We start from the raw sequence: 17,774 nt of genomic DNA on the forward strand, positions 1-17,774 counted from the left end.
AGGACACTCGGGGAGCTTTTGTCCGGTCAGACAATTCGACATAATATGAAAACGAGTCCCGGATTTACTGAATGAAGACCAAAACTAGCTAGTAAAGCTTTCCTTTTCGTGAATAAAATCACCTTTATACGTACAGGTCAGACATAGTCGGACCAGGTGCGGGTACGAACCTGTACGCACCAGGAGCTCCGACATCGATGACTGTGACTCTGGTAACAGACACGGCCGTTCCATTCGACTCGCGCGGAGTCTCGGCAGAAAGAGAGAATGAAAGAGAGAAGAATAAGAGAAAGATCGAAAAAGATAGAGCGAGAGAGAGAGAGAGAGAACCACACACGAAGGCAGATTTTGCCCCCTCGCCTCCTTCGTTCACACAATCTCGGATCATTACACGTGCACACGGATTAGGTCGCGGTCGGCTCGCAGGTACGCGAGAGTGAAAAAGAGAGGGATGCCGCAGTCGGGTCGCGGGACGGAGAAGAGTAAAGAAAGAGAGCTCTCGGATGAAGGAGAGGGAGTGGAAGAGAGAAAGAGAGAAGGAGATACTCGCACACGCGCGAGCCAAGCGTGGGAAGCTGCTGCACGCTTCGAAGTCTCGGCTGCAGCGCACCACCACCGGACTGACTGCACTGGGCCTCTCCTTCACAGAGAGATGCCGGGCTTTGAAAGAACGCGGAGCGAGAGAGAGAGCGCGAGGATAGGAACGGTTCGGCGAGTCGCGCCGCGCCGCACCGGCCGATTCGCGAGAGTATCGTCGTTTACCGAGGTAGCGTGTATATTCGACGTCGGTAGGGATCGCGGAGGCAGCAACGTTGCCTGTTAATAACCGCGTGCCTCGCAAAATCCTTGAAAGAAATGCGAGATTGCGTTCGGGAGAACATAATAGTACAAACAGTCGTAGTCTTTAATCATTTCCTTTTATAATCGCATCATGATTTATTCATCACTGATTATTTATTAGCCCTTATCCAGTAGGTTCTTTTTAGCCTAAGGTTATTATACTAATCGAACTGAGAAAAGGTAGGACAATCTCTGATGCGCGCGTGCAGTCGTGATAGAGAACGCGGAAATAAATAGCGGCCAGGGTATCGCGCTACCGCTAAAATACGGTGCGGTTATACCGGAATGGTAAATAGGGTACTTACGGGTGTTGCAATAGTCGCCCTTCCAACCAGTGAGGCAGACGCGCTCGCCGCTTGGGCTGCAACTGTAGTGGCCGAAGTTGTCATCTCTAGGCCGGCATAGGTCCTCGCAACCCTTGCCGTAATAGTGCGGCGAGCAAGTCACCCTATATTCGTACTCTATTCGCGAGTGTGCACTCGCGAAGTCGTCCACGGTCCAATCCGGATCAACGTCCAGCCACTTCTGGGTTGTCAACCGCATGATCAATACTTTCTCTGGAAAACCAAAAGACCATGTTCCGTTTGAGTGACTTCGTCCAACTACTCAAGATTTCTTTATATATAATCTCTTATATCGTATCTTAAGCTACAAGTAAGACATCCTATATATTTTTTTATATTAATTTAGAAACATTTATCGCTGTTGTTATCATACTCTCGAGTATTATCGTCAAAGAACTCACACTTAAAAATTGATAATTGAACCACTCTTTTCCAACACTGGCTCAATTGTCACTCTTTGTCACTCTTGAGAAATAAGAATTAGGTTTTACTTTGAAGATTTTATAGAGTAGATATACAGAAATGTTAATCGCCAAATTAACGATGTGTCTGCAACAATGAAACGCGATGTGATAGTAATTAGTCGAGGCAACCATCAGCACTGGGGCAGAGCGACGAGGTGCACCGCTGCACCCAATGATGCGATCGAAGTGCATCGGCCTCCGGGAGAGAGAAGTAAAGAGAAAAAGAGAGAGGGGGGGGGAGAGAGAGAGAGAGAGCGCAGACCGGACGTTCGTCCGCTATTGCTACTCTGTCGGCGGCACGCATCCGGCACAAAGAGAGTAAGTGAGTATACCACGTTGCGGCTCTGGGAAAGAGGCGTCCTTCCTTCCTCTCTCTCTTTCTTTCCTTGTCTTTTACTCTCTTCACCCTCCCCCCCCACTCTCTCTCTCTCTCTCACTTCATTCTCGTCTTCGCCTCTGGTTCGTCCTCTCGTCCGGTGTCTCTACTCGCTTTCGTGTAAACGAACGGATGAGCGAACGAACGAGCGAAAGCTACAACCTTCCTTACACCAGGGCACATTATCGTAATAGCCCCGACAGATTAGGATCCGGGGCTACGATCAGGTGCCCTACCGAAAAACCTGCATCTCACGGCACCGGTTTTCGGTGCACACGCGTATTCGTGCGCCTCGCAGTCGAACCGGTAGCGTATCGGGCCCACCGATTCCACCGCGGTCTATCGCATGTAGTAAGATCAGTAGCGTAGCCGTCAAGAGGCAAGCTCGAATCTCAATAGTTTGAAAATCATCACCGACAGATTAAGTGAGGATGACACGATAACTTCAGCAATGACAGTTCAAAAACACCCAATTTATGTTTCCATTATCATAAAAGAGACTTACGATCAATATTTTCCAAAATTATTATTAAATTTAAACATGACTAGAAACATGATGCGATTAGTAACGCTATTTCAAGTATAAAAACTGCTTTGATTTTTAATGCTGTTTCTTTATTAATAAAATAATGTATGCCATTACTATTAATGAAAAAATGCTTGATATTAATCGCGGAATTGAAGTATCCTCGCTTATCAATATAATTATTTGTGGACCGAGAAAATTCTGTAATTCGAAGAGACTCAATTGATATTGTTATCACTTAATAATACGATTTGCTGACAATGAAAAGGGCCCTTCGATTACACGCCACTGTGTCTTTTTCTTTCTCTGTTCACTACACGCATCGAAGAGAAAGAACGAAAGAACGGAGAGACGAATAAGCGAGAAAAAGAAAGAGCGAGGAGGGAACAAAAGGACGAAGGTTTTTGCCGATGGCGTGCCCGAGGATACTTAAGGAGGGAGTCAGATCAAGCTCTCTTCCCAGAAGGGAAGTGGCTGTCGGCGAAACGGGAGTCGAGAATGAAAGAGAGAGAGAGAGAGAGATGTATATATATAGGAGGGAGAGGCAGTTTACTGGGCTATCTTCCCAGGTGATGCTGTTACGAGTTCCGAAAACGCCGATCTTCGCACGCTACACCGTTTCACGTTCGATCCCCAGAGAGCTACTATAAATGCACGGAGCAAAACATACTCGAAGATGAATCGGTTCATAAATCTTTGGAAAGACTTAGATTTTCTAAAGAGACAAATCATTGATATAATTAATCCGCAACAATGTAATATCCCAAATAATATTACATTGACGTTTTCGCATTTTACACATTTAAATATTTAAGCGAAATAATAATCACCGTTGTCAGCGACATCTTCGTTAAACAGTATGTATATTTAGAAAGCATCTCGTAATACAAATTCTAGCAAAAGTCAGACTTCCAAGGCACAAATATGCAAGATGCACGCGCATGTGATAGAAGTTGACGTTCCGACGCGTAGTCAACGTTCGGAAAGACGCGCGGAAAAAATTAATCCCCACGTTTACATTCGCTGGAAAGTGATTACGTTGCGCGCTACCAGCCGTGTATCGGCAAAGTTACAACTTCCTGCTGCTGTTTCCCCCGGACAACATTAGGATGTACGTTTGCTATAGGATGAGAGATCGCCGCCGCTCGTTTCTACTTGACCACGATCCGCGCACGTATACCAACGTATACACCCGGTAAACACCCGGCGTGCTCGAGGCCAGACCGATTCAAGGTATTCATTAACGACGCGCGCAGCGCCGGCGCGTAGCCGACATTTTCTATTGTTCATTCAGAAACGAGCGGCTGCCGAACAAGTATCGCCCCGGGAGAAAGAAGGAGAAAAGAGAGCTGGCACGTAGCCAGCGGCGCTTTGCCTCCGCTCTGCTGTTTTTGCGCGAAAAAACGACGCGCCGATTATTTAGCGAAATGGATCGTAAAACCCGAACGCGGTGGATTAACTTCCGAAACGCCGCCGGCTCCGCCCCCACTGAAGGTTCAGCAGGTAGAGGGTCCATCGGTCGCACAGAGTTTTCGCGACCGTGACCCAATATAGAGCCAATTATTTTTTAAGTATTCTAATAAATAATTACAATCACCGGTATAAAATAATAAAATCAATTTTAATTCATCAGGCGAAGATTAATCATTCCCCATAAGATTTTAAGAAAGTAGACTTATATTATTTTTCATTGACTTTCTCAATCGTAAGGCAAGACGTAGCCTGATCTTTTTCCTCTCTTTTGTCGGTTGACACGTGGAGTGCGCAGGGAAGGCGGCCAATTATCGCCGTCGTTATTATCATGAAAGAAGGCAGGTGCGTTCTCTCGAGTGCATCGGGTGATGTGCAGAGAGCGAGTCGCGGCGTGCAACGGTGTTCTGTTTGTGAGAAGAAGAGAGGTAGACGGAGGGGGAGAGAGAGAGAGAGAGAGCACGAGAGACTGGCCAGGAAAAAGCGGTTGACAATCGACGGTGACGTAAGTCACGTGTGGAACCACGACCACTACTGGAGTTCCTTTCGCTCGTATATGTATATGTGCATGCGTACGCATCGCGAAGAGCTAACGCGTTATATCAATTGGGAATGAATAGGATACTCTCAAGTAGGATGTCAGTCCGCCCAATACGTCCTGGACACACATTCAGTCGGCGCAACGGAAACAAATGTGACATTATACATGCAAGAGACATTTTACCTGTATTGCAATTCTTTCGATAAATTCACAATTATAATTCTTAAGAGAAATTTCGCGATGGAGATTAGTGTCTTATTATAGAGACTTTTCTAACGTCGAAAATGAATATTTCAGCAACTTAATTATTTGCCCCTTACAAAAAGATAAAATAAAATTTCTAACGGTCCATTTAAATTTTTTCCTCCAAATAATATACACGATTTTGCATAAAGATATACATCGGCGGTTCCGGAGCGTCCACACAGTACTTAGTTAACGAACCGACGGTGATATTACGAGTAGGAACGTATATATCGTTTCCTTAAATGCGTGTGTTAAAGAAGCGTTTAACAGTACCACGGCTGGATATATATCGCGATCTCCATTTAATTCTTTACACGCGCATTATCCCATAACGCTTGATAATAAATAGTGCTGTCGGTTCACCGCGAACAAACAGACAAACGAATGGCGCGCGAGAGAGAGAGAGAAGGAGAGAGACAGAAGAATCTTTCTTCCTTCTTCTCTTCCCCGCTGGCGCTACGGCGGATGAATGAAGGAAAGGAAGAGTAGTAATCCGATCAGCCTTTACCAAAACGAGCAACGACCGAGCACACCGAGCAGGCGGATGTCGGTGAACGTCGTCATTAGCGACAAAGGAAACTGGTTCGCGTACAATAATGCCACTTCATGTGCACGCTCGACACATGAGGGACCGATCGATCGATCAGAGCTCGTCGAGCGCTCTCATCGACACGTGTAATCGTTCGTGCGCGACACCACCTTGCCCCGCTGAGATTTATAAATAACGTCGCATCGGCGAGAATAAAATTAGACCGGAATAAAAAAAAAAAGGAGACTTTAAGACCATCCGATATTTATTTAAAGTCTCTTATTTTTAGTTGGAACATTTTGCGCGTATGAATGGTTCATCTTTATTTATGCCACATATACGTGCAAGAAATATACCGTTGGAAAAGTAATTCATCAAGATAACGAGCAATTCGATACCGATTCTGTAATACGAGGCTATTAAGCTCTGTAACAGGATTAAGAACGCGGATTTTATCTCTCCTCGCGGATCTCGGCTCTCCCGCGACTACGACCGTCCTTGAGAAACGTCGCGGCGATAATTAGCGGCGGCGAGCGGGATTCCCACGAAATTTTCGCGACACGCGCGACGCGGAGCGAACGCAACTCCGAGTGCAGGTGCAGCGCGGCGCGACGCGTGCATCGGCGTGGCATATATATATATGCAACGTAACGCAACGCAACGTAACGCAACGCGGATAATGGGTGTGCGTGTGTGCGTGATGGGCGGCTAAAAGGAGGAAGAGGGACGCCCGAAAGGGAAGGAGGCGAGAAGCGGGGGCGGCGGTTAGGAGAGGAGGTGGTGGTGGTGGTGTTCGCCTGAGAAAGGAAGCAGCATCCGAGCAACGCGGCAATAAAGGGCTCGTTTCGCCGGTGCGTTGTGGGTATTATATTGTGCCCGGAGCAGCAGCACGGTAGACGGAGCACAATGTAAGCGGTGTATATGCGATAAAGGCCCCGGGCTAGGTATATATCCGGGACACGATGTTTGGAGACCCATCAGGGATATTAGTGTAGACACTATCGTAGTATATTAACCTTTTAGGATTCAAATTAGTTTCAGACACGTCAACGAGAAATTATTTATAAATATATTTTTTTTTATTTAAATTTAATGTTATTGGGACGAAAATTCTAACGGAATAATTTATCAATAATTATATGCAGATACTAAGGTTCTACAAATTTTAAAAATTAATATAAATATAAAAGAATAGAACAGCGAGCCAAGCTGGATGTTTCTTGCTTTATATTATAATAAACAATATTTCTTTTATATTTATATTAATGGAATATAATTTATGTTAATTTAAAGAATTTTATAAAGATTTCGAAAATCTCTATTTTTTCTTTATGCAGTAGTTTAATGACTGATATAATTCATTGTCAGTATTCGACGTGAAACAACAAATGTGAGAGGAAATGATCAACAAATGAAACAACAGATTTCCATACGTCGATGACTTTATAAAACATCCGTGCGCTAAGAAAAGAATCGCAGATACCGAGAAGCAGACGCGTACAAGGTAAGCGGTACGTTGACGATAAAATCCAGAGACTGGAGATTCTTGCCTCGCCTGGAACGCAAACGTTGTGTTGGACAGAGAAAAAAGCTCGTTTGGCGATAGCTTAACGTTCTCTCGTCCAACGCAAAATACGTGTAATTACCATAGAAAAATAAAGCCATTTAGATAATGCAATGCGCAGAAGAGATATACAATTAATTTTTAAATATTTTTTAAACTAGACGTATCGTTAAATTTTCAATTATTTTAACGGACAAATCATGTGTGAATAATTATGAGGAAATACAAGTTTAACCTACCCAGATATTATACGAGACGGCGTAAGAAATTAGTCTGGTTTCCGTATCAACAGTTAATGAGAGTTTTATTAGCGGCATAAACACGCATGAGAAGATGATAACACACACACGATAATCTCGGTTCATTAGATTCCTTGAAACGAGATTCCTCACGTAAACTTCTCGACCCAACAGCGAATCCAGTTTCGCACTCTTATGAACTTTGCATTCGCAAACTCGTTCGCGCGTTTCGAGTAACTGCTTCCTCGTCGAGAGAAAGCATCCGAGAGAAAAAGGGATGGCTAGATAAATAAGCGCGAGATTGAATGAAGTACGCGCCGCGTGGCGCCGAAACAGTTAAATTCGGTTTAATTGACCGAAGCCGCGCCGGCGACGACGACGACGACGACGACGGCAGCAGCGGCGGCATAGGTGATACAAGGAGCGACCGAGCGACGGGGACGACGCGACGGTGTACGCGTGTGCGTGCGACACGCATGAGGGCGCGCGGCCACCGCGTGTACATGCAGCTTCCGCTCTCTCCCGTCGGCCGATTCTAATTACCGGAGGGGCCCCACGGGACTTCTCGAGGAAGAAATTAAGCGGTCTCGCTCTTCTTAACCCGTTTTTAAAGCCGGTCTCGAGAGTGAATAAAGTGAAGCGGATGCGTGTGCTACCTGCGCGCGAGTGCGTACAGAAAACCGTACGCACTCCGAGTTTCGCCTGATGCGCGGTTCTTACAAGTTGTATCCGCCTCCGGCAAAACTCTATAATTATTACATCGAAAATTGAAATAAATGAAAATTAAGGCGGAATAATACATTTCGAAATTTCGTTTCTCTCTTTCCTTCAAATCTCTCCACATTACGCATTGTTAGATATGAAAGGAATAATTGTAACCCAATTCCAATGCGTTAAATAACATTTTCGTATTTTAGGGTTGCCACAGAAAATGAATTTTAAAATTCTCTGACTTTTTCCAGGCTTTCCAGATGAAAATGGAAAATTTTCCACTAGTATAAAATACGTAAATTTTAACATTTAGACTTACGGATTGTAGGAAAGCTATATTATTAAAAGCGCAAAAAAGCTTAGTAGCATAGTAAAATTTTGGATGCAAATTCAAGCCAGCAAAATATAAATTAGTTTTGAAAAAAAGAATGCAGTTACGACAAAAAAGAAGGATCAAATAAAAATACTGAATAAAATATAAATTTGAATTATTTTGTTAAAATCGTTTTAAAGCGCGCAAGTTTTGAACTATAAACGTCAGATATAATATTTAAAAAATTATGACAATTATTTGGAATAGTAGCAATTTAAGGAAATTGTGAGCAAATTAAAAAAAATTTCATACTTTTTTACATTTTCCCCTGACTTTTCCCGGTTTTCCAGGTCTGTGGTAACCCTGTATTTTTAACTTTCACGTGTGTCACAATATAAATCAATCTATTTGATTAATGCCCAATTTCTTCACTTCCAGATAAGTTGGAGATAACCTTATCCAGGAGATATCTCCATTGTATTTTGGGAGATATCTCATGGATAAAGTTATCTAGAGGTGAAGAAATTGGGTATAAGTTTAAAAGTCTACTTATTAACGCGCATCTAGTAAACAATAAACTAAATTTAGATTAAATTTAATACATTTTCTTAAATTAAATCGGTTAACTTCATTGTGTTAAATTGATCAAATTGGGTACCTTATGAGTTTAACAGTGTGAAAAAGCATCAAAATGTAAAATTGAAGAATAATTAATGGTAGGTCTAAGCTAGGCTCGTTGTATGCGCCCGTATATACTCGGTTACTCAAGTTACTTCCAGCGCGATGGAAGATGAGTGTACTACGGTTACACAGGAAGGAAACACTAGTGCCGTCGCCGCCGCCGCCGTCGCGCCGCGCCGCCGCCACCCGAAGTATCCGCCGTCTCTCCTCTCCTTGCTCTCACTTTCCTCTCTCCTGCAACTCCTAGTCGACAACACAACGCTATGACATAACGGAGACGCGTTGTCGTAATAACGCGCGGTTACAAATGAGGAACGACCAGCAGCAATAGAGGCTGAATAGAACAATGAAAACGCGACGATTGTTCGCGGAACAACGGTCGATCTCGACGACGTAAGATTTATTACCGAGGCACACAAACACATATTTATGACCCATCGCGCAAAATTGGAAATAATATTTATGATAAAAAATGACAAATTCAAAGAAATGAATTTTAATTAACGATGAAAAGTATTCGTAAACAAAACACAATTCTTCTTTCTATTTTTTTTATATGTAATATTTATATTTTGTAAAGTACAGTATTTATAAAACGAACAATAATTACGACCATAATAATCGGAAAAAAATAAAAAAATATAACAAAATGTATAAAATGTATTTCAAAATAAGTACACCGTAGAGCTTTATTTTGGAGTTAAATAGTTATTTTATAAACTGAAATGAATAGGACAAATCGAGCTATCTTTTTCTGTCCCTCCGGTTCTTAACTTGAGGGAATTTTAAAGGGAAGAGAATATCAAGAGATAGTTGACGAAGGAGGAAGAAAACGAAGGAATCAACGTCTCTGGTAAGTGTCATGCTCAGAGACCGGAAGTTCCTTCTCGACTGGTCCGTGCACGAGACATCGTGTCTCTCTTACGGGCCAGCTGGACCACACATGCCCTACAACCTTCTTGCCTCCTCTCTCACGGACTTTTATAGGAACGCGCGCAACGTCTACAGAACTAATTTTACGATAATCCTTCATTCGGATTTTTTACAAGCGCGTGTGCGCGAGCAACGCACTCGTGTTCAATATCATAGTACATGATTTAAAAAACAAAAAGAGTAAAAGAAAAAAAAGAGAGAAAATGCACTCACCGGCCGATTGATGCGTGCTGTTGTCCTCATCGTGGTAAGCCTCCACTATCAACGAGAATGTACCCTGTAAACAGAAAAAGAAAGCTACATCAGTCTTACGTGTTTCTTGATCAGAATATATATAAGAGAATAATTAATAAATTAATAACATCAACAATTATAATTAATAATCAGTTTGGAAAGCAAATGGAGATTTCGAGGCGAAATTCCAGAGGAAATTAATAATTGCTCTTAATTCAGTCTCGTAATTAGATTTAATGCTGATAATTGAAAAGATATGTCATTCATATTTTTCGACCGTGACTCGTGCGCACTTTCGAAATATAACGGTAACGCTAAAGGAAATATTTCCGTGGTGAAAGGGTTAATAACAAATTAAACGTTTCGCGGTATGCTGCGTCACGTGCACACCTGCCACGCGTTGCCACGCGTCCGCCCGCCGGCAGAACGACGAGCGTGCACATCAAGTACGAGCGAAGAGAAACGGTTACGCGTCACTGGCAAAGGGAGAGGGTGGGGACCTACAGGATGCGAGAGAGAAAGAGAGAGAACAGGAAGAGGGACACACGCGCGAAAATCACCCCTTTATCGTCTAGGCACGAGGGGAATCGCAACCCCATGGGGGTCTCAACTTCCATAACCACATGATGTACCCCTCTGTCAAGATACACGTGCGCGCGTGCTGAGTGTGCCGACACGTGGAAACTACGATTGCGCTAAGTAAATCATTACAGAGTGTCAACAGACAATTTGCAAGTGCGTCACAATCGATTAACTGAATTTACGCCAATTGATTCCGTATAATCTTCGATAATTTCTTGGAAATCGTTTTCGTGCTATTGGTAAACTTGTTTGAGATAGTAAATATTTTTATCTTGTATATATAACTTTTATCCTCTGCTGACAACATGAATTTTAACTCTTCCGTCAGCAACAGGAGTCTTCGAGAGAGAAGACATTTTTTATTGTTCCATAATATATAAGAATCTGAAAAAATTTTGGAATACTTGTCGAAGTTTTGACGACGAGTTTTTATCAAGTCGCACCATTGTATTTTATTTACTTTTTACAGGTAATTTACTTTTTAAATTTATCTACAAAAATTTATAATCGAAATATCGATGGTGCCTTTACAGATCCCGATGGAGGATTAGTTAACAAAATAACATTAGTTCAATTAGGATACAGAGGAGCTATTCCGTCATTTTTTTTCAACTTTAAAATAATATAAAATTTACAAACAATATCTTTTTGCAGTAACGTACTTATAATCTTATACAATCATGATTGCTTCTTGAGAGCACAAATATAACCTTTAAATATATACGCTGCTCAGAAACATAAACAATATCGTGAGAAATGAATAAAATAGCCCCGTTCTACCCTATATATTTCTAAAGATATAAGTAAAAAAGAAATCTGTTTCAAAAGGGTCGAAAAGTCCCCAGATGAAACAGGAAGCGGGGATACCCGCTGTACACACACGGCTGTTCCGAGCGACGTAATTTAGGAGCCGAGGGATACCAGGTAGAGATACTCGGAATGACAGCTCGTAAATATCGTAATGATGTTCCCCGTCGGCAAGAAACCACGAAACATTACGATCACTTTGACAAGTCTCAACGAGAGACGGTGTTACCGTGTGATATAGCCTGCAGCATCGTACTCTACACTACACGTCTCCGTAAATGATAATACGTCGTTTAATTATTTAACGTCATACGAGCATGTACAGTAAACACAGAAAGAGAGCACCGTACAACTCGTGGTATTATAACACGACCTCGTTAGTCGTTGCCACGCGGAGAATAATAAATGTTTATATCCGCCAGCGTCGCCATTCCCGCCCGTGTTTCGCTCGAGTTCCCGTAAACGAGTCTTCCTCGGTAATCCCGTTGGCGAATGTCATCTCGCACATGGAAATTTATGCGAAAGCCGTATTACACGCTGCGCTTTCGTCTCTCGAGCTTTCCTTTCGTTTCGAACATAATCTCAACGTGTAAAATTAAAGCAGAGGAGAAGATAAAAAATACAACAATAACATCATAATACAAATATTAAAGTATTATACATTATAGATTTAAGATAATCAAACCAAAATTTAAATAAATAAATATATATGTTCGGTAATGAAAAAATGGAAGAAATATTTATTCAAATTAACAATCAATCGGCTTTTTCAAGTAATTATTTCAATTTTCTGCAAGAAAACATAATACTTCTATATTATTTAAGACAGTTGAATCTGCTAGGTGCACATATTTCCATCTAAAATTAACTTGACTTGGTGTACGCACGTACATCGTACAGGTACGCGTTCGCCCTTCGCCGCGAAAGGGTTGAAGGACGCGGGAGCAATTTGTCTCTGCTAAAAGAAGCGAATGGAGAAAGAGAGAAGCGCAGCGCAGGTTGTAGTGCACCTTTTACGGCGGGGCCGGGGTACCGAATGTGCGAGATGTGCGAGATGCGGTCTGAGAGACCGGTCCAAGGGCCTCGAACACGCGAGAAGGGTGAAAAAACGACGAACACGACGGCAGGACATAGTAGGCGTAGACGGAAGCGAGATGAGAGAAACACAGGGCTAAAACCGCCTTTTTCTCTCGAGGCAAGGACGCGTCTCAAAAGTTTTAGATACGCGGGGGACGTGTACTTAACGAAAACAAGAGAAAAAGGCAGAAAAGCTTTGCGGTAAGAGTAACAAATCAGGAGCAAAAGAGAGAAAAGGGGAGAGAATAAATCGCCGGAGAAGACAAATGCCACCGTGATCGTCAGCTAATTTATTACGGGGGATCGGAATGAAATCGGCGAGGAATCGCGTTCGAAAAAAAGGCGCGGTTCTCCGCGGGAACAATGCGCCTTGGGTACCTCTATATGGGTGTGCGTGTGCAAGTAGGTATGCGTGTGCACCGGTAGGCAGCAATCGCCGACGAGAGCGCGGTCGCGGAAGGCGGAGGAGAAATCCACAGGACGATAAAGACGATCGGGCGAAGATATGCCAGGAAGGAAAGGAAACGCGGATCCTAGCCTGATTCTAAAGTCCTTGTGAACGCGAGGGATGACGAGGAGAGAAGGAAGGTGCTCTCCTCTCAGTGCGCGCACGATAGAGCGAGAGGCCGCTTGGCAGCCAAATACAACAGAGGGAGAGGCGACAGGCGCGGCGTGGCTGCTACGATATATAGGAGCAAGAGAGAGAGAGAGAGGCGCGGCGGCGAACGCGATAGAAGGAGAGGAGAGGAGAGCTCGCTGCTCGCTCGCTCGGCAGTCGGTTCCCACGGCTGCGCAGCATACCTCCACCTTCTCTCGCCTCTCTTTTCCCTTCACCGCCGTCAGCCCGAACACCCCGAACCCCACTTCGTCGTTCCTCTTCTCGGACCCGAGTATGCTCCTCTTTCGATCTCTCTCACTCTCTTTCTTCTCGTTGTCGCTTCTCGCTTCGACTCGCGCGCAGACTGTCCTCTCTATCCACCGATTCTCCGCCGCTATCCTCCTCTTCTCGCCCGCCTTCCTTTCTCTCTTTCTCTGTCGACTCGCGTTTCTTCACGTACAACAGGACGTAGCTGCAATCTCGGAGCGCGGGCGCGTATATATACGCGCGTATTAATCATCGCGGAAGACGGTCGCGTAGAGGGAAGAGGAGAGAGAACGGTCTACATGTAAATGCAGCGTCGTCATCGGCGGCAGGGTGTCGTCGCTCGTTATTCGCGGTTTCCTCTTCCTCCTTTCGACGCGAAGGCGGCCGCGAAATTTTCACCCACCGTCCTCGTAGCTGTCGCGGAAACGCGTTACCTAATCCCGAGAACGTTCGTAACTATGCGCCGGGTGGCACGTTCAGGAATGAGAGAACGCGGTAAAAATAGACGAGTCACGGAAGGACACCGATAGGCTCGTTGCGACTTGCGATAGTCGCGATGCAGCCCAATTTATGTAAAATGACATCGAATACGCGAACGAGACTATGAAAGATATCGCAAGCATGCAGAGTCGAAATCTCTTCAAAGTTGTAGTCAGGAATTAAATAACAGGGTATTACTCTTGTAAGCTGTATTTCGAAATTGGAGAAATTGGAGGCTATGCGAATATTTTAAAAAGTAACATTGGATAATTACTCGTAAGTAGAACCAACATGAATGGCTCCCGCTCTGTTCCTTCCTCATTCGCTATAATGCGAACAAAAGTCACGCTTTCACGGGCCATCCTTAATGCGAAGTGATGTGGCCTGTTTTATTAATGCACGCTTCGATCGAGCCGGCCATTGAAGTTTCCAACTTTCGACTCATATTGTAATCAATTACGAATTGTTGCACAGAAAAGTTTCATTATTAAATATGAAAAAAAAAACATCAAGATTCTTCTTTTAATAAAGAAAGAAAGAAACGTGGCACAACACCTTCTTTCGAATTGTAAGAGCGATCGTTATAATTATTATAAAATTAATATAAAAATGTATTTTAAGAATTAACCGGGGCAAAACGAAACTTGCAACGCATGATGGAGTCGATAATAACAGCCACAAAATCGTTCGTGTCGAGCGATAGTAGATCGCCCAAGGGACGAGCAGTTAGTCAGTCAGTCAGTCAGTCAATAAGGTTCACCCACGCACGTGCATCAGCTGATGCGTACCTGCCCGATGACCACGTGACGAAGGACCAGAAGAAAAGGTGAGGGCAGACTCTTTCATGCCATATTTTCGCTTTAACGTTATAGAGGAAAAAGCAAAGGTTGCCGAAGGAACAGTGACTGTGTAAAGTGGCGTCTACAACGAGACTTTAAGCTTTTAGCCTCAAGTTGTAAGAAATTGACCAATCACAGTCGAATGTGAGGAGAACAATCGTCTATGATTGGTCCATTTCTTATGGCTTGAAGCTTAAAACTTAAGTTTTACGCCTTAAAATCTCATTGTGGATGTCGCTTAAGCAGCAACGTGTCCTATAACAGGAGTTTCAATTAAATTTTAATAGAGATCTCGCAATTTAGTAAATAAAGATCTCGCGCGACAGAAGAATCATCCATCGTGCTGAACTGATTCATTAATTTCTGAAATAATTAAATTTCTACCAACCAAAGTAAAAATTGTAGAGCGGCAGAAAACGTGTCCCTTGAGTCTGGGAAAGGAAATGAATTAAGAAGCGCTTCTGCGTAAACGACGCCTCCGAGCGACGTCGTAACAAGAATCTGCGAGATGAGACCGGAAGTGCATCGGGGAAGCGACGCACCAGCCGTTATACTCAATGCTTTTACACTTGCAGTAAATTCGAACCTGGACTCGATTGCAGCGAAAGGGAACTCGCCGAGTGGTACCGTTACAAACAACGTATTGCTTCTATCGCAATTCATGGGAATTTCATTTTACTGTTACAAATCCTTTTTTTGATATTAATTTATATTGGTGTTGAATATATTATTTGAAAATACAAAAGTCATACAATTTAAACCTACTAGATGAAGTTTTATTTAAATAAACATTGTCAAAGAGTCTACATTAACGAATACACGTGGAAAATAAACATATAAACACAGAACGGATCCGACTTTTGCTACAACGTGTCCGTTTCGAGAGAAGGCTTCGAATCGAAATAAAACTCTATCGACGCGTAATAGGTTCTAAGTTCCGCAGTTCGTGACACGCACGCGAAAAGGAAGAGAGAAGGAGGAAGGAAGAAAGGAAGGAAGGTACCGCACGCAGACATAGAAATTAACCAAACGCCGGTAGGGAAAGAGGTCGATCGCGTGCGAGTCTCGCAAGCTCGCACGCGCGATGAAACTAAAAATACGCATCGGCGGAGTTTGGGGAACCGAGCGTCGCCGTCGCCGTCGCGTCGTCTCCTTTTTTTCCATCGCGTCCACGTAATTCGTGCTAAACGTAAATATAAAATCGCATCGCGATATGCCGAATCATCTAGCCGGCCGGCACCCCCTGTACACGTAGCCATTCGTTTCGTTTGTTCATTCGACCTTTCGCCGCTCGTGCCTTCGTCTGGGACGCGAATCACGCAGCCTTTTCGGCCGTGGGACCCACGGTTCGTTCGCTCGCTGCTAGCCGCCTTGGTTTCGGGCCCCACCTTTCCTCTCCCTTCCTCCTGCAGCGCGATTCCCATCACTTTCGCGGCCCCCTCGTCCTCTGCCTCTCGCTGTTCCTCCTCGAGTCTCGGTCTCGCAATCGCGTTCCACGAAAACGCATTTAAGAATGCTTATGACGCTACTCTATAGTATCCCCCGTTATAATTTCGGCAATATTGTGTATTACGAAATAATTTATGTAAATTATATTACGTATTATAAGCTAATCTCTAGCGGACCGATAGATCCGTCCGTTACTCTTCTTCCTTGTAAAAATCGATACTTGGCAGACATTTACATCGAATTTTGATTAAGGGCAGAAACATAGAATCTTGCATAACGCACGATGCATAAAAAATAAACCAATCGAAGTCCTTCATTTCCTTCCTCTCCATATAAATAAAAGATTTTAATTGACTTTCTTATGCTTCGTGCATTACGGGTTATGCAAAGGTTTGCGTACTCCGGTTTTAAATCCATTATTTTCCGTCGATCTCTAAACGCGATTTCCTCTGACTATTCTCTTAATTGTGCCAGCGATACGAGACCAATGTCGGCAGCCGAGCGTACTTCAATATTCCTCCAACGTCAATATCTACCTTACGATGTAACGCGTGATATTTATCGCGGAAGGAAGTTACAGTGATCGGCTAAAAATAGAATGGCACGGCGCGACGGCGGAATTCCCAGGCGACATAACGAAAGCGGGAAAAGAATGGAGCGGGCAAATGAGCGCGCGCGCGTGCGTGCTATTAGCGCGAGTGCGCGCGGAAAATCGCATAACGCCTGTACTACACGCCACACGCCGGTGCGCTCACTCGCGAGCGCGAGAGAAGCGTGCGCAACGATCGAGCACAGTAGCCGCACTGTCGCTAGTCGCCTCGTGCTGTTTTAATAAGGCGGCTCGTGTACACGAACGTAAAGCCAATTAAGGCGCGCGCATAAGAGACCGCGGCACGCACGCACGCATAAGAGATTGCAGCGTCTGCGAAGGTTACGATTACGTATCCAGACGACGCATGCCGCCGAATGACATACCATAGGCATTCCTCGAGGCGTCCATCGAGAAATAATTTACGGTATAAGTGTTCAAAAATAACAATTTGCTTCTCTAACGAGAATGCCGATTCGCATTCAACGAGGTTTTTTTTCATTTTTCTACTACGTAATATGTTAAATTTATTCATAAAGAATTATAGGAAGGATAATTTTAGACCAGTGAAATATTTATTTTTGATAAACCTCGAAGCTCATTATCTCTCAGTTTCGTCTATTCGTATTGCTAATAAATTGCTGTCTGTTATAATAATGAAAAAAAATTGCTTTTTTTGACAAGAATGTCGATTCGAATTTAACGAGTTTTCTTTTTAATTTCCGTGTAATATATTAAATTTGTTAATAAAGGATAATTTTAGGTCAGTGAAATGTTTATTTTTAATAAATCACAAAGCTCAGCCTTAGTTTTATCGACTGCTAATGAAACCTGTTGGTGTAGTGATGGAAAGGCCGTTAATTCGCGCATCTCGATTGCATACCGCACGGAAGTGATTTACGCGCATTGCACGTAACTGTTATTTATAGTGGCTATTTTATCAGCTCTCGTTCGTCCAATGCTCGCGCGTACAACTCAACAACTGAATCGCGAGTCAATTTACTAATTGCAAACTCGGCCGTAATCAGTCGCGGCAACAACGAGTTAATTCACTTTTTCACCGTCCTTCGTTATA

General features: G+C 43.5%; 1 protein-coding gene across 1 annotated transcript in view; it reads right to left on the reverse strand.

Moving 5' to 3' along the window:
* Delta (neurogenic locus protein delta) overlaps window positions 1-17,774 on the reverse strand; it is a 41,826-nt gene that overhangs the window by 13,271 nt on the left and 10,781 nt on the right. The window contains exons 3-4 of the mRNA XM_018519670.1: window positions 9,991-10,054; window positions 1,146-1,397 (exon numbers count right to left, since the gene is read on the reverse strand). Coding sequence (XP_018375172.1) covers window positions 1,146-1,397; window positions 9,991-10,054 — 316 coding nt within the window. The remainder of the gene's footprint in view (window positions 1-1,145; window positions 1,398-9,990; window positions 10,055-17,774) is intronic.

The sequence above is a fragment of the Trachymyrmex cornetzi genome, unplaced genomic scaffold (assembly GCF_001594075.2).
Source record: "Trachymyrmex cornetzi isolate Tcor2-1 unplaced genomic scaffold, Tcor1.1 scaffold83, whole genome shotgun sequence".
In the NCBI taxonomy this organism is placed as follows: Eukaryota; Metazoa; Arthropoda; class Insecta; order Hymenoptera; family Formicidae; genus Trachymyrmex; species Trachymyrmex cornetzi.